At 36.0% G+C, this 19674-nt stretch overlaps 6 protein-coding genes across 9 annotated transcripts in view; 5 read left to right on the top strand and 1 right to left on the bottom strand.

Annotated features, from left to right (window-relative positions):
• Nucleotides 1-19: 19 nt before the first annotated feature.
• On the top strand, nt 20-5099 carry LOC114872443 (integrin beta-nu-like). Its single transcript, XM_029179641.2, has 12 exons — nt 20-1838; nt 1963-2207; nt 2331-2616; nt 2682-2846; nt 2912-3370; nt 3437-3599; nt 3671-3837; nt 3900-4072; nt 4145-4344; nt 4421-4533; nt 4616-4707; nt 4779-5099. The coding sequence occupies exons 1-12, from the start codon at nt 1659-1661 to the stop codon at nt 4921-4923; spliced, it is 2388 nt and encodes a 795-aa protein (XP_029035474.2). The 5' UTR covers nt 20-1658; the 3' UTR covers nt 4924-5099.
• On the bottom strand, nt 4961-5934 carry LOC114872455 (phosphatidylinositol 4-phosphate 5-kinase 2-like). The gene is made up of 4 exons (XM_029179665.2): nt 5537-5934; nt 5386-5473; nt 5122-5308; nt 4961-5062 (listed from the first exon to the last, which is right to left on the bottom strand). The coding sequence occupies exons 1-4, from the start codon at nt 5685-5687 to the stop codon at nt 4961-4963; spliced, it is 528 nt and encodes a 175-aa protein (XP_029035498.1). The 5' UTR covers nt 5688-5934.
• Nucleotides 5935-6085: 151 nt separating this feature from the next.
• Nucleotides 6086-9146, top strand: LOC114872445 (dihydrolipoyllysine-residue acetyltransferase component of pyruvate dehydrogenase complex, mitochondrial). Of its 2 annotated transcripts, XM_029179643.2 has the most exons (7): nt 6086-6353; nt 6759-6913; nt 6984-7384; nt 7473-7852; nt 7934-8233; nt 8293-8421; nt 8501-9146. In XM_029179643.2, coding segments are annotated over exons 1-7 (1485 nt in total). In that variant the 5' UTR covers nt 6086-6234; the 3' UTR covers nt 8502-9146. The 2 variants fall into 2 exon arrangements, with proteins under 2 accessions (XP_029035476.1, XP_029035477.1); XM_029179644.2 differs by lacking the exon at nt 8501-9146 and having other exon boundaries at nt 8293-8424.
• Nucleotides 9147-9643: 497 nt separating this feature from the next.
• LOC114872423 (U5 small nuclear ribonucleoprotein 40 kDa protein) lies at nt 9644-11372 on the top strand. The gene is made up of 6 exons (XM_029179583.2): nt 9644-9851; nt 9928-10057; nt 10125-10438; nt 10518-10790; nt 10858-11023; nt 11091-11372. The coding sequence occupies exons 1-6, from the start codon at nt 9738-9740 to the stop codon at nt 11147-11149; spliced, it is 1056 nt and encodes a 351-aa protein (XP_029035416.1). The 5' UTR covers nt 9644-9737; the 3' UTR covers nt 11150-11372.
• Nucleotides 11373-11512: 140 nt separating this feature from the next.
• On the top strand, nt 11513-13195 carry LOC114872424 (serine/threonine-protein kinase RIO3-like). Its single transcript, XM_029179584.2, has 5 exons — nt 11513-11623; nt 11954-12074; nt 12193-12374; nt 12432-12532; nt 12720-13195. The coding sequence occupies exons 2-5, from the start codon at nt 11980-11982 to the stop codon at nt 12981-12983; spliced, it is 642 nt and encodes a 213-aa protein (XP_029035417.1). The 5' UTR covers nt 11513-11623; nt 11954-11979; the 3' UTR covers nt 12984-13195.
• A 534-nt stretch (nt 13196-13729) lies between these two features.
• The window catches only part of LOC114872429 (calcitonin gene-related peptide type 1 receptor-like), a 65467-nt gene continuing 59522 nt past the window's right edge, over nt 13730-19674 (top strand). For all 3 annotated transcript variants that reach the window (XM_029179599.2, XM_029179598.2, XM_029179603.2), the window contains exon 1: nt 13730-14100. The gene's annotated coding sequence lies outside the window, so the exon portion shown is untranslated. The remainder of the gene's footprint in view (nt 14101-19674) is intronic.

A 19674-nucleotide genomic window follows, 5' to 3' on the forward strand; every position in this document is an offset into this window, starting at 1 on the left:
ACGACCCAATAATTCGAGAAATCGTATAATTACGCGATTGTCGATGCATAAAGGCATTAGAAACTACGAAATGCAAAATGACCGGCTTTCACTGAGGTTTCGCCGTCTCCTCGAGTTGATTGTTTGCCGATCAACTTCGCTCCATATTTTCTTTCTTCCCTTCAAAAATTATGCGCATCCTTTCTCAAACGACGAGTAATATATTTAAATAATACTCGTGATAATTTTCAAAATATCGATGATCTTGTAGTTAACATAAATGTATCGCGAAACGAAAAAGGTAGGCGGAAAGGCAGATGTACGATTCGAAACAAGAATTTCACGATTATGTCAGCAATTGATAACGCGCCCGTTTTATACATGGAAGAGTACATACGGTCGCGGCTTTTTATTTCTTCCCGTTACTGTGTCAACGAAATGCAGCGATAATGGAACAACATACGCTTCGGATATAGATTGCATAAACATTGCATTGCAATCGTATTAGAACGAATAACTTGACATGTTTTTCTATCGTTTTCTTTATCTATTCATGTTTAAAAATCTTTCAGAAGAGTATAGCACAGTTTTTCTCCATTTCATTTTAACTTCTGTCTAATGTAAGTAATTCATCCGTACTGACAGATCTTAATTAGTCTACGTCGACTCTAACTCGTTAGTATTCTTTTCAATCATCGCTGCAGGAATAATGATATCGCGTTGCGATACCACATTCGTCATCGCATTATTGAGATACGCTCGAGCGAAATGAAATGTATGCAAATATTGTAGCAAAACATTGACAATAATTACAAGGCTGCTCGTAACAATAAACGAAACCATATCTGTTTCGCGATAACTGCAAATAATACATCAGGTATCGCGTGTCAATAAGTGACCAAGAAAAAGAAAAAAAAAAAAAAGAAAAGCAAGAAACCATCTGTTCATTGCACAAGTGTCTTTCCGACGGAATTACAATTTACAACGAAACGAGCAGCTTTCTTTCCTCGCTCTTCAAAACGAGAAACATAGTTACCGTTTGAGAACTAGGCCACCGGATGAAACGAAATCGTGGCTGTATAATTTCTAACTCATTCTCTGTCGGGAGCACCCTGTACATGGAAACATCGATATCGTCTATCTGTCACATGTACGTGACATAGGAGACAATGTTAGCTGGCAGCTAGAATCGTTTAGGTCCACAGCAAAATAGTAACGACGTCGATGACTATGAGATGCGTCCAGTCGAACGCGTTCGCTTCGCCAAGTGTCTGTCGTTTTACATCATACATACTTTGCCGATGAGCGAAACGATCGATCGTTGGAAAACGAAGAAGATCGATGAAAACGTGAGAAGATATTGAATACTAACCGAGCGCGCGACATTGCGCCGGTCTCTATTTGCGACCATTGATTCGGATTCAAGTGGAAGATAAATGTCGATCCGCTGTAACGAAGAGATAGCAAATCGGCACACATTTTTTTCGTCTTTTTTTCCCAACGCGTGCGAGGACGACGCGTGTCGTTATCGTAGCATAGATAACGAGAACAGTCGCGTTCAGGTACCATTCGGTGCCGATTGCAGAAGTAACGTTTAGATTTACGGTAATCGCGAATATAGACGAGTTCTCCTCAAGAATGGACCAAAGATTCTCATCGAAAGAAGATCGAGCAGCTGGATGTTGACTGAGATCTTGAAGATGAGACTTCTTAAAGCTGTATTCTTCGGGATTCTTCTGTGCCGCGAATGGGAAGATTCCGAAAGCGCGGAGACGAAGATCCTCAGGCTGTGCGTTTCTCAAAATACCTGTGAAAATTGTCTGCAAGCCAGTTTCTCCTGCTCGTGGTGCAGTGACTGGGTAAATGTCGTTCTAATTGAAACAGTAATGCTTGGATTCATTTTCTATCCCCTGAAACCTTTCGCTTTTAGTTACTTTGCACGTGCTAGTCCGGATAGTTCACACTTACCCTTTGTATTTTCAGTCTTACTCGAATTCAACTGTTGGAAGATCACGATGCAACGCACCGGAAAGGTTGAAAGCATTCGGCTGCCCTTCGGATGAAATTCGCAGCAATTCTCTAGGATCGATGGACATCCTGGAGAACTCGGACTTTCAGGACGTGTTGGAAGCAGGACGAACGCCGATCCAGTTGAGGCCCCAAAGAGTAAAAGTCAAAATTCAGTCCCATTCCAAGACCGAGATTCCGATCCGTTATCGGGTAGCCAAGTACGTTTGTTTACTCGATTCATTAATGATAACGACGAGAATTCGTTGAATCGTACCTACGCGATTAATATAACGTTGAATCAGTCTACGGGGAAAATATAAAGATAGAGAAAAATAATTTAGAAATTACCCGTTGGACTTGTACTACCTGATGGACCTGACGTGGTCGATGAAGGACGACAAAGAGACCCTGGCCAGTTTAGGACTAGACATGAGTCGAACGTTCGGCACGTTCACCAAGAATTTTCGCCTAGGCTTTGGCAGCTACGCCGACAAACCCCTGATGCCGTACATATTTCCAGGACACGAGGATAATCCTTGCAAGAGCGAGCACGCTGTTTGCTCACCCCTTTACGACTTTCAACACCACCTGGAACTGACTCACGATATTCAACGGTTTATCAAAGAAGTATGCGTTTGATCTATCACGAGATAATCAAATAATCGAAAATTTTTAATCAAGACGAGTTTCAGGTAAATGAAAGCCGTGTAACTGGAAACGTGGACAACTTGGAGGGTGCGTTGGACGGAGTTGTGCAGTCGATCCTTTGCAAGGAACAAGTTGGCTGGGTGCAGCATGCACGTAAGATCATCCTGGTAGCGACCGATGGATACCTGCATTTTGCTGGCGAAGGAAAGGTAACGCGAATCGATATAATCGGCACAGACAGGATGCGTGAAGTGTCTGATGTGTTTCTAATTAGCTAGGCGGTGCTGTGACGCGACAGGACTTCAAGTGTCACCTCGATGAGCGTGGCCAATACTCTCTGGCCACCAAGTACGATTACTGCTCTTTGGGAGAGCTGTCTAGGCTGTTACAGGAGCACAAAATCAACTTGATATTCGCTGTGACCGAGGATCGGCGTAGCGAGTACGAATCAACGGTCGCGTTGCTGAAAGAAAAAGCAAGGGTTGCTACTTTGACCAGCGACAGTTCGAATATACTAGAAATCATTAAAAGTGCTTACCATCAAATCACCTCGAAGGTGATCTTACGCGACAATTCCTCGTATCCACTGCGAATTGAATATTTTTCTAATTGCGGCAACGCGAACGTACCGGAATGGAACACCTCCGAGTGCGAGGATATAGAGGAAGGCCAGGTGTACGACTTCAAGGTTGTTCTGTCGATTGACAAGTGTCCAAGAAACGAGAGTCTATGGGTACATAATTGAATTCAATTAATTTGAATCTTTTACCCTTCCTGTAATATTTACCATGTTATGTAGAAACAAACAATCGTGATCGAGGATGCGCTAGCCTCTGAAGTGTCTCAAGTGGTAGTCGAAGTTGAGCTGGCATGCGGTTGCAATTGCAAGGACTCCGAAGACTCTCCCTGCGAACACGGAACAGACGAGTGCGGTATTTGCAAGTGCCACAACGGTTGGTCTGGTAAGAACAGTAGCTGCAACTCGTGTAGATCCATTTCGTGGATGGAACTTTAATGTCGATGAATTGAACAGGCGAGAAATGCGATTGCGACGAAAGTTCGCCGATGGAGAACAGATTGCAATGTATCGCCGCTAACTCGACGAAACTTTGCTCCGACAGGGGCGAATGCATTTGCGGCAGCTGCCTTTGCGACGAGGGCTACACGGGACAATTTTGCGAATGCTCAGGATGCGACAAGGTGATCATTATAAGATATTAACGGATTAAAAGTACCGTCGAGTCAAATGAATCCTCTTCTAGATCGATGGTATAGAATGCTCGAACAAAGGAATTTGTAAATGTGGTGTCTGCCATTGCATCGAAGGCTGGCAAGGGAATGCCTGTCAGTGTCCATCGACCGATGATCCCTGCGTGGCACCAGGAAGCAAGGAAGTCTGTGCTGGTCACGGCTACTGCGATTGCGGAGAATGTCGGTTCGTGCGTTTTTACATAACTCTCGTTAAATTGTTCAATTTTGTAAACGACTGAAATTGGTGTCCGTTCAGATGTAATGTTACAGCGACAGACGGTTCTTATTATCGCGGCACTTACTGCGAATCGTCGATCAGCGCGGGTGGTAGTGCTCTCTGCATTCTTTACAATCCTTGCGTGAATGCCACCATCGAAGATCCTCAGAATGCGGACGAATTTTGCCGGACTAACGAAACCTCTTACGAAACCAAACTAATCGACTCTGTTGACAAAGGTAACAATCCACTTGATAGATTAATGAATCTTAAGTTGGATATCATTAGAATATTGTTATCTCTTGTGTTTCGTAGGAAACGAACACTATTGTGTTGTAAAAACGAAAAAAGATCAAACGGTCTGTATCATACCGTACGTATACGAGTTCCAGCAAAACAATGTTGTTTCTTTAAAAATCGAAAGCAAGGTAAGATACACAGCTTATTGTACTGAATATTTTTTTGTTACGTTTTTCCCTTCTTTTCATCGAGATCTTTTGACGATTCTAGTATTGCAGTACTCCGATACATACAGCAGTCATTTCATCTGTGATCATCTTTGTAATATTATTTATTGGAATCATTTGTTTACTGATTTGGAAGTAAGTATCTCTCGAGTAAACTATGATTAAATTGCAATTTCTTTTTATAAACGTTTATTGTGTTTGCATAGGTGTTGGACTTCCATAAAAGACAAAAGAGAATACGAGAAGTTCATACAGGAACAAAAGAAAACTGTGTTTAGTTTGAGCGAAAATCCTCTGTTTAGGCCTGCGACGTCTCGATTTAGGGTACCCTCCATATACAAAGAGGATTAATCGAGAACAATTAGGCTACAAAAGTGCATTCATTGAATTAATTCAGTTCGCCTTCACCGAAAGAGTCGGTAGAATACGTGGTGCTTTGATCAGATAATAGATCACGCCAGAAATGATTTCCAGGAGAAAAAGAAATCGCCTGTAATTACGATTGCAATGTTAATCTTACATCATAATTAGTGATCTAAATATTTTTACATTATCCGTCACGTTTACAAGTGTCCATTCAAACCCTCTAGGTTCTCTGTAGATAGCATTCGTAAGTGGTTTGTTATTGACCCAATCAGCCTCAATTGAAGATCCATCCGGAAATGTATACGTTCCAGGACCGTTCATTGTACCGTTTGGTTCGACTCTACCTCGATACTGAGCGTTGTTATTATACCTTTAACAATTAAATTTAACTTTATTTATTATCGTTATATAATAGTATAGTAATAAGTAGGAGCGAATTCCAATTACCGAATGTGAATTGTAGTGTCGGCAAAAGAATCATTGTTCCATTCGCCATCGTAAACGTCAAAGTTATCGGTAGTATATATTCCTCTTCCTGTGTAAAATATACACGGTTAATAATGTTTAAAAAAGAATGAGTGCTTTACAGAACATCGACCTTCTTTGACTAAAACAGATTGGGTATAATTGCATCTATATTCGCCGTTATATATATCTCCGTTATGAAATGTGAATTTTCCAAATCCAGTTTGATCCAAGCTTTCGGTAATATTCGTCTTCGTCGTTTTACCGGTACCTCGTTTTTTCATATTTAAGATTATGTATAAAAGATTATTGAAGCTTTGAATTTGAAAGAATAGGAAGGTCGGTAAGGTGATTAAGTTCCTCTAATCGCCACTGATATCGTTAGCGCTAAGTAAGACGTAAGTCAGACTATTTCACTAATGGATCCAAATGGATCATAGTTGTACCGTTCTATTTTATCATTGACATCGTTGGTTATAAGCCAAGAAACCTTGACATAAAATTCGATTTTGGATCAAACAAAAACGGAATATTGTTATTGTTTTATTTTTATCCTCTTTTTTCGGTTCGATGACATTTTCTAATCTGCGATTAATGATCTCTGCCCTATTTGAAAACTACCTTTAAACTTAATGCCACGTGACCTTGTGAACGACCTCTCATTCGGTACATTCGTATCGTCCGTTCCTAGTTCGCGATAACCCCACAGTACTGACACGCTCGGAACACGTTCGTTGTCCGAGTGTTTTAAAGAAAAACTTCGTGTAACGTGGAATTTCTCGCGACTTGCTACTAAAATCGGTAGTAAAAGATCCTCGAAACATCTGAGATATGATACGAACGACAACAGGTCTGCGCAATGAATTGGCACGCGCTATACTACGAAATTCCGTCCGGACGACCACCGTAAGGTGCATGGTACGATGTCTTCACAGAAAATATCTACAGAGGTATTTAATATTTTTGTCACAATCACGTTTGTTTCTTTATAATATGTACTGTCGTTTCTTGGTTAAAATATACACTCATATTAGCTATTAAGGTTACCTTAATGAATGAATGAATGAATGAATGAATACTCATTACCATTACTCCCAACTTCCCATTCTCCTTCAAAGTTCTATTTCCACCTGTTGTTTCTCAATTACATTCAAATATCATACACACAGTCGCAATCTTAAAAATTTCATTTTTGTTAAACAAATATTTTCACACAGGAAGTTGTTGCATCCAAGATTTTTAGCAACATAAATTGGTACTTACATTAAGGGTGATACTTGAAAGTCAGCTTTCCACTGTCTTCTAATTCTTAACATTTTTTAGAGTAAAACAGTGCTTTCTTGCTTGGTGTTCAGGATTCAGGTACACAATACCTTACGTCTTATGGTGATCCCAGGAAGGCAACAAGTTAGATTTTATGCTGATTATCCTGACCATCTCAGAGTACAACTTCCTGCATTATCACCTACTATGGAAACTGGTACTATTGTTAGTTGGCAGAAAAAGGAAGGTGAGGGAGACAGTTCATTACAATTGATTAAACCATTAATGATTTCTAATTTCTTATAACTTTATTATAGGCGACAAGTTGAATGAAGGTGACTTACTAGCAGAAATTGAAACTGATAAAGCAACAATGGGCTTTGAAACACCGGAAGAAGGCTACTTGGCAAAGATTTTAGTACCAGCAGGAACAAAAAATGTTCCTATTGGAAAACTTGTTTGTATAATTGTATCAGATGAAGCCAGTGTAGCTGCTTTCAAAGATTTTAAAGACGACTCTCCAGCTGCCCCAGCAGCTGCACCTCCTGGCCCTGCACCGGCTGCTCCTACACCATCTACTCCTCCTCCATCACCGGTAACACCACCAGCACCTGCAGCTGCAAAACCAATGGGTGCTCCAAGCGTACCATCTGGTGATAGAATATATGCCAGTCCATTAGCTAAAAAAATTGCAGCAGAGAAAGGCCTCAGTTTGCAGGTAACTTTTAAGTTAGGTTTAAGTTACTATATCACTGATTACATTGTATGGTAGGAATCGTAAATTTTAAACAATTCCGGCTTTAAAGGGCTTAAAAGGTACAGGACTGTATGGATCTGTAACAGTAAAGGATTTAGCAGGAGCACCGGCGATTGGTGCTCAACCAGCAGCAGCAGTAGCAGGAGCACCAGCAATGGGTGTTCCAGCAGGAATGGATATTCCTGTATCTACTGTTAGAGCAGTAATTGCTAAACGTCTTTTGGAAAGCAAACAAACTATACCACATTACTATTTATCAGTGGATATAAACATGGATGCCGCTTTAGCAATGCGGGAGAAATTTAATAAAATGTTAGAAAAAGAGAAAGTAAAACTCAGTGTAAACGATATTATTATCAAAGGAATGGCGATGGCCTGTAAAAAAATACCTGAGGGTAACAGTGCGTGGATGGGTGATGTTATTAGACAGTATGTTATCGCCCTGCTATTCGTTACATGATTTAAACAATTGATTTCCAAATATTTAATGTCGCAATATATTTTTTTTAGATTTAACAATGTTGATGTCAGTGTAGCGGTTAGTACAGAAAATGGCCTAATTACACCAATAGTTTTTAGTGCAGATACAAAAGGTATAGCTCAAATCAGTAAAGATGTTAAAGCATTGGCAACTAAAGCAAGGGAAGGAAAATTGCAGCCACAAGAATTTCAAGGAGGAACTATCACTATATCAAATCTAGGAATGTTTGGCATTAAAAACTTCTCTGCCATTATAAATCCTCCTCAATCCATCATCCTTGCCATAGGTACTACTGAAACAAGACTGGTACCTGCCGACAATGAGAAAGGGTAAGTACATCCTAAGTGTTATTAATGGTTTGGATCTAATATCTGCATCGTTGTTTTAGGTTCACAACTTCTCAATTTATGTCCGTCACTGCCAGCTGCGATCATCGTACTATAGACGGTGCTGTAGGCGCTCAGTGGTTAGCTGTCTTTAAGAACTTTATGGAGAATCCAACAACTATGCTGTTGTAGTAAGTTCGATCGTTGAAATATCCATTCGGGTAGTTGAAATAAGCTCAAATTATATAAGAAAAATATTGTTCTGTTCAGGTACAAAAAGGTGATGATGAGTGTCCTGTATATTTGTGTATAGTACAACATTAAATTATATTACTTTACGCATTTGTAAATTGTTGATTTTTGATAGGTTCGAAGTTTGAAGGGCACATTTTCTTTTTCTTATTTGAAAAAAATTATGCGTCATTCAGCGATATTTCACTAACATCATTAGGCCCAATTTCCTTCTATTTAAAAAGTTTTACATATGTGGTTTTTCACACAATGTGAAGTACAAGACTGACGATCAATTTCAGAGCAGGAAGACAAGTATTGTTAAATGTTTTTATAGGAACAATCTTATTTTGTCGAGTTTATAAAACCTTGTTACTTGATTATTTATTTGAATGAAAAACCACAACAATTTTTCTTTAGCAATAGTGGCCACCTGTAAATATGTGTATTTATGAGATAATTTTATGGTCATCATATTGCGATAAATATAATTGTAAATTAGGGGAAATTTATTAAACAAAAATGTGTCAAAATGTTTATAGTAAATAGTACACTACATATAAATGTGTGTGCCATATTTAATAAATTGTAACTTAACAAGTTTAAGATTATATTTATTTCTTATCATGTATTATAAATAAATAGATGTATTAAACAATAAATGGAATAATTGCATAATATGTAACTATCTGTACAAATTTCATAAACAGCAGTTAGTGATTACAAATCCAACAGGACTGAACATGACATTGCTGATTTTGGGGTTCCAGACAACCCATGATGATATTAGATCTACACGTACAGAGCACAGTTAATAAGACCGTGACTGTCTTACCACACCAATCACTATCAACTGACCTTTGATTCTATTTTGTTAGAAATCAGTTAAAATCAGCACAAGACTGAAAAATTATTAAAACAATTGTTTGACGAACTTGTATTCGCAAACTTGTACTTTAAAAAGACCGCCATAAATTTAAAGAAGGGAACACTATTGCTATCTATCGGGAAACAGCGGAAACTACTCGATAATTTGCAGACTACCGTATGATAAGTAAGAAGTACTTCATTACCTACTTCACCTGGGGTTCCCTAGAACCCTTAGAACGATAAGTAACTCCTTGAAAACAAAGGCATTTCCAGTCATTTTGTATCTATAGTTTCTGCAGCAGTGTAATCGTAACAATCGAAGTACCATCTGTATAAGTTTGTATTTTTGTGTCATAAGGTTGTTTATGAAGAGTTGTGGATACAATAGAAATTAAAATTATTCAGTATGCCAATTTTAGATAAACGTAAAGGGGATGATATTTTAGCATTAGTTCCTGCTTCAAAAAGGACTAAAAATGAAGTGGTCTTTAGTAGCAGAGAAAAAGCAGTTGTACAGAATGTAAGCGAGACTAACCTTAACTCGACATGTTTTTCACGTCATTTTTATAATAAAAACTTATTTTATTATTATATAGGGACCACCAAGAACATCTAATTTATTTGCACCAATTATGCTCCTTGAGGGCCACCAAGGAGATATATTTTCTCTTGAGTTTCATCCTGAGGGTCAATATCTTGCTTCTACAGGCTTTGATAGACAAATTTGTATGTATTTAACTATGTGTGACTTGCAAATATTTTATGCAGTTAAATATGTAATAACAATTTTCAGTTATTTGGAACGTATATGGTGAATGTGAAAATATTTCTGTAATGACTGGACACAGTGGAGCAATCATGGAATTACATTTTAGTCCTGATGGTAATCATTTATACACAGCTAGTACAGATATGACACTAGGTCTATGGGATATAGTGGCTGGAACTAGGATTAAAAAACTGAAAGGTCATACCTCCTTTGTAAACTCTGTTTCTGGAGCAAGGAGAGGTCTTACACAACTTTGTTCAGGTAGTGATGATAGTACTATACGTGTTTGGGATCCTAGGAAAAGAGGACAGTGTTACACACTAAACAATACATATCAGGTAAAGATGTTATGTGAGAATTTAAATTACACAAATTCTTGAATTTATCAACATTTGTTTATTTCCTTTGTTTACATAGGTTACTGCTGTAACATTTAATGACACAGCAGAACAAGTTATAAGTGGTGGAATAGATAATGATATAAAAGTCTGGGATTTAAGGAAAAACTCTATTCTTTATAAGCTTAAGGGACATTCTGATACCATAACTGGATTAAGTCTTAGTCCAGATGGTTCCTACATACTTTCTAATGCTATGGATAACACATTAAGAATTTGGGATGTAAGGCCGTTTGCTCCTTACGAACGTTGTGTTAAAATTCTTTCTGGACATCAACATAATTTTGAAAAGGTGTGTTTTCGCATTTTTTCACATGCACTATTGAACTTTGTAATTTCATTTATTTCGATAATTACAGAATCTTCTAAGGTGTGCATGGTCACCAGATGGTAGTAAAGTATCAGCTGGATCATCAGATAGGTTTCATTATGTTTGGGATACTACAAGTCGTAGGATATTGTATAAATTGCCCGGTCATAATGGTTCCGTGAACGATATCGATTTTCATCCAAAGGAACCAATTGGTAATGCATACAAAATCGTAGATATTAGTATTTTTACAATTATTCTAAATATATTCTTTTTTTATAGTTTGCTCTGGATCTAGTGATAAACAAATATATTTAGGAGAAATTGAAACGGCACAGTAAAACGACACACTCATTAATTTTTATACTTAAGGACTTGTTGAAAACAAAATAGTTTAATATAAAATTTAATTAATTAAGTAAAAAATCCTAAATTTCCTCCAGAAATATATTTTAAACCCACCTGTCTCTTTAATTTGCTACACCAAGATAAGTTACAACCAAAATATTACTATATCTGTTGTATATTAGTGAACGTAAGTGTAAAAATATATGTAAAAACTTATGTTGTGTACTTGTTTATTATACACTTGATGTAGGTAAGTTGGTATTTGAATTTTGAATCATATTTTCCTAATTCGATTGAACATATCGATGTTTTTGCGAGTTGACATTGATTTAACTTCACGTCATATTTACGTATATATATACACTTCAGTCATATACATGACTTCAGTGTATTCCTGTTCACAATCATTTATCTCTTTATTTATTTCCGTCTTCCAAATTTTTTAATTTAGTCATTCTAGTTTTAAGGTAAATCTGATTCTTTTAATTTTCTTTTAAACCTCTAACAAACATATCATGACCATTAATGTCGTTTTGCAGTATCATTTAGAACAATCAGAAGGATTGCACAATTTCGTGAAATAAAATTTGTATGCAATTATGATAAAATTTTAGTTACAATAAACTGGCAGAAGTTTTAACTTCATTTTGTATGAAAATTCGGCATTGATGTACTTTTAAATTGATTCAGTGTTTTGTGCTATGTAACTTAACCTTCATTTACGTATCTATATATAATCATTAATAAAAATAGAATAAAAATATGTTTCCGATATTCTTTAATCCTGTATTTTCTAGGTTTATATTCATTAATTATTATTAAGATGTCGACTCCATGGGCAAAAATTCAACCAGTAGAAGGGCCTGTCAGTTTAGTGGAGATAACTTCAGAACAACTTGCCAATAGTTTGCAAGAGAAGTAAGCTATAAATAATTGGTTGTATCTATTATTATTTTATTTTTATTAATATATATTTATTATTTATTATGTTTGAAAATTAAAAGTAAAGAAATCTATTTTTTTTTTTTAATGGTAGAGAAATAAAAAAGTACCAGACTGAAATATCAAATGATGCGGATATTGAAGATAGTACAATATATGAGTCAAATGATACAGATAATGATGAAGTGATTGCACATATGTTGCAAGATCAGTATAACAAAGAATATGATCAAATCTTAACACGCACAGAGGAAAAATTCAATCGTGATGCTAAAGGTATTATTAATTTTTTATTAAATTACATAGTAAGTAAATTATTTTTATTCTTTGCAGTTAATACTATTTATGCAAATCATCGAATTCGTTCATTTGATGACTATGATGATAAAGACACAGATGTTGAAAATACAACAAGAGATTTTGATAGATTTGTGGTAAGTATGCCACAAATATATCCCCCAGGGTAGAGGAACCCTCCGGGGGAACCCGGGGAAGCCGCCGGAGAAACCCGGAAGAGGCCTAGGAACCCGGGGGTGATTGCCCCTGGGTAGGGATAATTTCCCTAGGCAAATCTATCGTGCTAGGAATTGTGTAAATCTAATGGATTTCTTATCTTTATAGAGTATTGAAAAGGAGTATGCTTCTATACCACGTTGTGGGTATAAAAAAATGGGTGAAGGATCACAAATTGTCACTAAACATGATATGCTCATGTCTTCAAGGATAAATGCCTGCAGAGTTCTGCAATTTCCTCCTGGTATTCACACAGGAGACACAGGAGGATTTGATGTTAAATTGAACAATAAAGTATTTAACAGCTTAAGAGCTCATAGTCATGCTCAGTGTTATAAACGAAAACCGAAAGCAAAACCACATACAAAATAAAAAAGATAATATACCCTAAAAATGTAAATATGTTGCAATAACATATTTGAATTTATTTCTATTTTTAAATCATGGATTTATTTCGACGTTTAATATATTACACTATGTATGTATAATGTATTAAACATTTTCAACAAATTTGTATGGGTGGGTTTTAAGTTCAAATAATAATGTGTAATTATTTTTAACATTAAATGCTTTATTAAATGTTATACAGTCAGTATCATTAGAAATAAATGCATATTCCCTCTTGGTAGCTTACTGTAATATTATTACAGTAATATAATACCGCATTTGGAAAAATAAGAATAATTCAATTTTGTTAGTTCTACCAAGCAACCGCTAGATGTCTATAGCATTTCAGTGCCCATAAAACAATAATTTCAATATCTAAGAGTACATTTTTGATATATGATATATCACGAAATCTAACAAGTTAAAAACATGAAGTATTGTAGAAAAAATAAGAAAAATTTAGTTCCATTTAGTTCTGTCAGACTACACCGAAGAGGTAAGGTATCTTCTATAGTCTACGAAATGCACATTTTTCCATTAAAAAAAGTTTTTTGTTAATAAGGAAACAATTTTTACAAATATTTGTTAAATCAGTGCTGGCAATAATTCATTTGAAATGAATCTGAAGCGCGTGCTTCTGCGCCAGCGCGTCGTGCCGCCATTACGCCGGTAAGGGCTGCGCACGCACCTCGAGTCACGTTTCCCTCAGACGAAGCGTCAGTTACCGCCGCGCCGCCGCACGATTCGTAGTTTTCGAAGTTCTCTCGTCAAAAGAATATTTCGTTTTCATTATACGTGGATTATCGGTTCAATTTAACAATAAAATAAGCGTAAACATTATGTAACTGAACGATACGTCGTCAAAGTAATATAGTACATTAAATATCTCCGATATTAACAATGCATTATTCGCGAATAAAGTTGTCGGCTTAATAATTTCTCAATTTTCAATTAAAGAACTACTGCGTGTATCAGATTAATCTTTTATTCATTGAAATCGTGTTTTATTACAGTAATTCGGTTGTGAAAGTGACAATTCAACATCAACATGGACAAGTAGTCTACTGACAAGGACATTGCTTTTGACAACGACGCCATTAAGGTAGGACTCATTGTTAATGAATATTTTATTCTTATTTGAAAAGATTGTAAAACAAATTACGTATAGAATGTAACATTGAAAGTAGAATAACAAACCTTTGACTATTACTAATGACAAAGAATCGTTCAATGGTTAAACCTATTGTTCATAAACTTATTCATACTGCTTTGTTTCTTTCAAATGTAATTTGATACATTGATGAAATAGTGCGTTGTTGATGTGTACACGTTACATATACAATGTTAGGTTTACACATACTCTTTTACGATTCTTCATGAAAGAATTCGCTCTTGGTTCGTAAACTTGGATGTTTAGTAACCGAACGTGTACGCGACCTTCCGTGTTTTGAAGGGAACTATAGTAAGTTGAAACTCGTAAAACCGAAATACATAGGTATACGATGTAAATAGGTTAAAGCTTGTAGAGCAAATACGGCACCTGAACGGATTAATTAATTTGCATTCATTCTGATAGGACATAGTTTAATAAAATACTATATTTATGTATGTTTGTGTAAGCAATAGAGTTTCGAAATTATTAATTACTCCATTTAAAATAAAACGATTATGAATGTCACAATAAAAATGGGTATTTGTTGCAGAACGTATTTGAGTTTATTATTATTAAGTCTAATTATTATTAAAAATAGAAATAGTTAATTTTTAAATTTCAAATTTTAAGCTTTCTATTTGCTATTTTACACTATTTGTAGAATAACAATATTATTTATAATAATGTTTTTTTTATTGTTTTCTTTTAATTATTTCGTCACATGCGAGCCCCGTGGCATTCGAAGTGCTAAATTAGTATTCTTTCTTTGAGAATTAAAAATTGTAATTAATAGAATCAAATTATTCTGCAGTTTAATTCAGTTAAGGATTACTGGAATGGTTTCTTAATGGAAGTTCCAAACTTGTTCGTTGCTTTGAGTTTCTAAAGAAAAATGAATTTCACCCAGTTAAAGTTTAGTCGAGACTCCATTGTTACCCATCAGATTTTCAGTCGTTTGATTGTTTCCCACTCGGTACGTATTTCGAACTTTCTTATTCACGCCGGAATAGCAACAATAACAACAACAAAAATCAAAGAAATATTGAAAATAAAATTGTTTAAGGTAGTACTTTAATTTTCTTGAATACATCAGTCAAAATGTTATATCGATGTGCTTCTTACTTGGCAAGGGTTCACTGAATTCCAAATGGGTTATTCAGATCATAGACAAGGGTTAATTCTTTATCGTTGCTAGATCGGAACTTCGTTGCATGCACCTTCTTATCATCGTCGCAGCTCGACCTTTCGTTTCTGTTTTTCTTCTCGTGTCTCGTACCTTTAAAATAACGGAAAATCATTGGTTACTGTCGAGCTAGATTTCCTTGATAAGGAAATGCAGTACGGTGGATATCTTTATAGATTAATTTCACCCTAACGCGCACCTTTAAATGAAATAAATTGTAGGAGAAATTATTCAGGGGAACGAGCAGCGATGCGTGATTCTTTGCAAGTAGAATACGACGGTAATGATCAGCCACCTTCGGCTCGAGCAAATTGCCTTATTAACAACACCTATTACAACTTTTTTCAACGAACATTTCCTGCCGATTATACCAGATCACGGTTAAGATTTCACCGTGAAATTTAATGCCCGATATTTTCCAAACATTTATTTCGCGTGCATGAAAAATATATTTATCATCATAGATAATACTCGAAGAAAATTCATTACTCACACGAACGATTAATTTTTCAATTGTCAGTGTAATGTTTTTTTGCAATTTGCAATTTTAATTTCCTGTGCATTATCTACCTTAATATAATATTAATGTTACTTAGAATTACAATATTTCTTCTTTCCAATTATTTCTTTCAATTAATTAAATTCAATTTATGGCACTGATCAGTGGTGATCTCCACCGCATTCTATATGTTAATCATTTAATTAATTAGACATTCTCAGCACTGCTTATCTCTACAATATTGAACGGGTTAATTATGCAAATAATTGTAGATAATATATATCCTTGTTTATCACCTCGTAAGAAAGTTCGTGTTGAACAGTGTTCGAATAAGGTTGCGTAAAATAAGATTTTTAATCGGACATCTGGCGAAGGTTGTCCGCCACTAATTGCTTCTTGGTTAGGCTTCAATTAAATCTCAATTGGCTATCGACTAACGTTTGGTCAAATCTTGGTTAACCACGAGTTGAATCTTTGTTCCTGGTTGGCTGTAATTAGATTCAAGTCGACTCCCAGTTCATTTTGAAGCTACCACATTCAGCTAGAAAATCCGATTATCTTCGTTGTTCTAATTATCATTCTTACGCCCTTACCTTACCTAGGGTCATCATTTCAATTAACTACCATTTCATTTCATTTCCTTTGCCAGATTCACAAATTTCATAAAATAGAGGATTATATAAATTTTACAGTAGAGCATAGTTAGTTGAAAAATATATGGAATTTTTTAAAAAATTAATTCAAATATTCCGTATTGATGGGCCTCCTTTCCTCCACGGTCAGTCTCCTAGGGGATGCCGAGGGGGAAGGATCGGACCCATGTACAAGTTTCATCTTAGCAAGAGAAAAGTTTCCGTTTTATCGATAAAAGTGTATCGCTGACGGTTAATTGATAGGTCGTTTTAACGTACCGTTAGCGAGATTCACATTGCACCTCTGCACGCTTGGTATGATGAAGAGAATGCAGCATCAGGTGCTCTCACCGGTTAATGGCCATGTTGAGAGCATTATTGGCTGACCTTCGTTGTATCTCTTTATCTTCGTTCTCGACACGTGTACTTCCACGGTCAAAATAAACGTGGTTTACATCAATCGACCTAATTTCGAACTTTCAAAGCTTCCTTGTCGTGTCTCAATACGAATAACCCCCGGGCAAACTTGCTAGACAGGACCCGTTTAATCGACGTTCAATTGCACTCAGACTATGTAGTATTCAAATTTTATCCCTCAGGGATGTTTCTTGGTTCTTATCTTGGATTTATCTACTTGCTAATGCTCTCTTTTTATCGATACACAAGAGGGGGTTAAGTGGTTTCAGAAATTTGTTTAGAAATTAATTCTTCACAACTGGGTTGATTTATTTTAATTTGCTTTGTGAACTGGAAGATCTGATTTATACTCTGATAAAATTAATACACCGAAGATAAATCTAACAATAAGTCGTAGTAGAATATAGAAATTGATTTAGCATGGATATTTTGGAAACGTTTGATACAAATCTTTCGGCCGATAAATTCAGGGAAATAGGTCGAGGGAATATGTGAAGTTCTCGTACGAAGAGAGTTAACGCGATGATATCATGCAAGGGGCTTAGGATCGGCAGAGGTCAATGAAATTTTCTCATAAACTAGAAGGCCACTAATAGAAAATTCACTGATAATTTCTGCTGAAAGTAACGAGAATCAACAGAATATAGGATCGTCTGTTGTCGATTTTAGAAGCTGATGTAACGATTTGCAGGATTTGTAAGATGAATTTCACGTCCCAAGGTGAATCCTCTATGGTAGACGCAAATTCATTAGCTCGTAAACCGATCGTCGGATGTTTATTAATGTCATGTTCGTTGCTGCAGCTTTTCTCATTAAACTTGCATTCTTCTCCCACTTGCATTCTTCTCGTTGCACTTCCAGACCTTTCACGATGCACTTTAAGAGAATTTATGTTGCCCTTAGAAGCAATAATAATTCAAAGTATTTCTTGCACCATTTTTTCAAACATTATTTTTGAAACGTATGAAAATGTTCCTTTTGGAAATTATTATATATTTCGAGGTTCTGCTAGAAGGAAAATACTTGACGATTGTAAACAATTGTAATTGGAGAAATGGATGGTTAAACGGAGCTTAGACACGAAACGTGTAATTTTCTTTACAATGCGATACACACGGCTAATCGATAGCCTGGTTTCGATAGGATTGTTGCACATGCGGTCGCGTACTATCGAATAAAGACGAGGGAAACTGGGAAACCCTTTGGTTAGCTCCTCTTTTTCCCAAGGGAACCTCTCGTCTGTGCAAGAAGCATCCTCCTGCACGGAAGCGGTGATAACTCGTCAACAGACCATATTCCCTTCCTTTATTTGCTTTCGAGAACTCTTGCCTGGTCATCTGACCGTCTTTCACTGGCAACGAATAAAAATAAACCATCCTAGTACGAAGCAGCTTCCTGCACTTTCCTCCTCCTGTTTGCAAATGTTTTGTACTTTCCTTTCGAATTATTTATTTGAACTTGAGCGCAGTTACTTCCAGACACGGAAGTCGATGTAAAACGCGCAGTATTTTCCTGCTCTATCATTTTCTATTCACGATTTGAAATATTTCATGCATTCTTTAAAAAATCGTAATTACACTTTCATTAATTATTGCTCGATATTTCCATTTACAATTACGTTAGAGAAATAAGTATGTTTCTAAAATTGAAATTTCTATAAAATACTTGATGTTCACTCGCGATCAAATCATACTTCCGAGGGAAAATAGGGATATTCCATGTTTCCACCCTTTCCCGCAGGCGTCCCTGGGGAAAATGACAGGGTAGCGAATGAGACTTCATATTGCGTACCACTTGCGTATATAATTTTAAGCGAGAAAATTTTAATTAGTATTTGAATTAATTATTACAACGTATAATATTATTTTCTTTCTAAACGACTTTTGACATTAATATCATAAAAATTAGGATTTTGAAAATTCCTCCTTCCCTTATATCACTATTTTCCTTAAGGAAGTCTGATTTGATCGCGAAGGTCCATAACGACGTGGCAGAGGACTGATACACACTGGATAAAACGAGTTAAATACAAATTCGTTAAAAACACAAGAGGCACATTAATCTTTATTTTCTTCGATACATTAATCTTTGTTGATCGACGATTAGTCTAACAGAATAAATGAATCGTTTCGAAGGGTGCTTTCTCGGAATGAACCGTGTTTCTCGTCCTCAGGGGAATTGTATTCCTCTGTACAAGCTCGATGATGTTTGAAATCTGTTGATGAACGAGGAAATCTGTGCTACCCTATTGTTTTCAGTTTAAGCAACCCCAGAGTTTTAATTATAATTACAATAAAAGGTTTGATACTTCATTTCTAAGAAAACAAGGGGATATTATTTCTCTTTTAGCGGTGTTCGTTGAAGTCAATTGAAATTCCGTTTCGTTTATTCCTTTGATACCTTTGTAAATAATTCCATTATTGTTGTGAAAGGTGGAGAAGTTGTAATCGATGATTTTCGTACGTCTTTGTGTCGTGCACTAAAATACATGCACTTCGTTCTAAAATAGGGTAGAAGAAACAAACGAGAAGCCAGAGAATAAATATTTCCACGCGTAGAATGCTTTCTTAACGAAAAATAGACAAGAACTATTGATTGGTTAATGAACAATGATTATTTGCTCTTGGCGATCAAGAACAATGTCTTTGTTTATCGAGTTGTTTCAATTCCATGTAAAAATATCTCTTTCGAAATATTTATAGATTTTATTTATCGAACGATCAATTAATTCAGAATTTGTTCCATAAATTTCATCGAAATCTATATCATCTATAGCTATTCCATCTGATAGT

Source organism: Osmia bicornis, chromosome 11 (assembly GCF_907164935.1).
Source record: "Osmia bicornis bicornis chromosome 11, iOsmBic2.1, whole genome shotgun sequence".
Taxonomy (NCBI): Eukaryota; Metazoa; Arthropoda; class Insecta; order Hymenoptera; family Megachilidae; genus Osmia; species Osmia bicornis.

Coding starts and splice junctions, on each gene's coding strand:
- LOC114872443 (XM_029179641.2), top strand. CDS start 1,659: ATGTTGACTGAGATCTTGAAGATGAGACTTCTTAAAGCTGTATTCTTC. Junction 2,208..2,330: donor ATCCGTTATCGGGTAGCCAA/GTACGTTTGTTT, acceptor AAAATAATTTAG/AAATTACCCGTTGGACTTGT. Junction 3,371..3,436: donor CAAGAAACGAGAGTCTATGG/GTACATAATTGA, acceptor CATGTTATGTAG/AAACAAACAATCGTGATCGA.
- LOC114872455 (XM_029179665.2), bottom strand. CDS start 5,687: ATGAAAAAACGAGGTACCGGTAAAACGACGAAGACGAATATTACCGAA. Junction 5,474..5,536: donor ATCTGTTTTAGTCAAAGAAG/GTCGATGTTCTG, acceptor TATTTTACACAG/GAAGAGGAATATATACTACC. Junction 5,309..5,385: donor GACACTACAATTCACATTCG/GTAATTGGAATT, acceptor TAATTGTTAAAG/GTATAATAACAACGCTCAGT.
- LOC114872445 (XM_029179643.2), top strand. CDS start 6,235: ATGATACGAACGACAACAGGTCTGCGCAATGAATTGGCACGCGCTATA. Junction 7,385..7,472: donor AGAAAGGCCTCAGTTTGCAG/GTAACTTTTAAG, acceptor CCGGCTTTAAAG/GGCTTAAAAGGTACAGGACT. Junction 8,234..8,292: donor CCTGCCGACAATGAGAAAGG/GTAAGTACATCC, acceptor TCGTTGTTTTAG/GTTCACAACTTCTCAATTTA.
- LOC114872423 (XM_029179583.2), top strand. CDS start 9,738: ATGCCAATTTTAGATAAACGTAAAGGGGATGATATTTTAGCATTAGTT. Junction 10,439..10,517: donor CACTAAACAATACATATCAG/GTAAAGATGTTA, acceptor TTGTTTACATAG/GTTACTGCTGTAACATTTAA. Junction 10,791..10,857: donor ATCAACATAATTTTGAAAAG/GTGTGTTTTCGC, acceptor CGATAATTACAG/AATCTTCTAAGGTGTGCATG.
- LOC114872424 (XM_029179584.2), top strand. CDS start 11,980: ATGTCGACTCCATGGGCAAAAATTCAACCAGTAGAAGGGCCTGTCAGT. Junction 12,075..12,192: donor GCCAATAGTTTGCAAGAGAA/GTAAGCTATAAA, acceptor TTTTAATGGTAG/AGAAATAAAAAAGTACCAGA. Junction 12,533..12,719: donor GAGATTTTGATAGATTTGTG/GTAAGTATGCCA, acceptor TTATCTTTATAG/AGTATTGAAAAGGAGTATGC.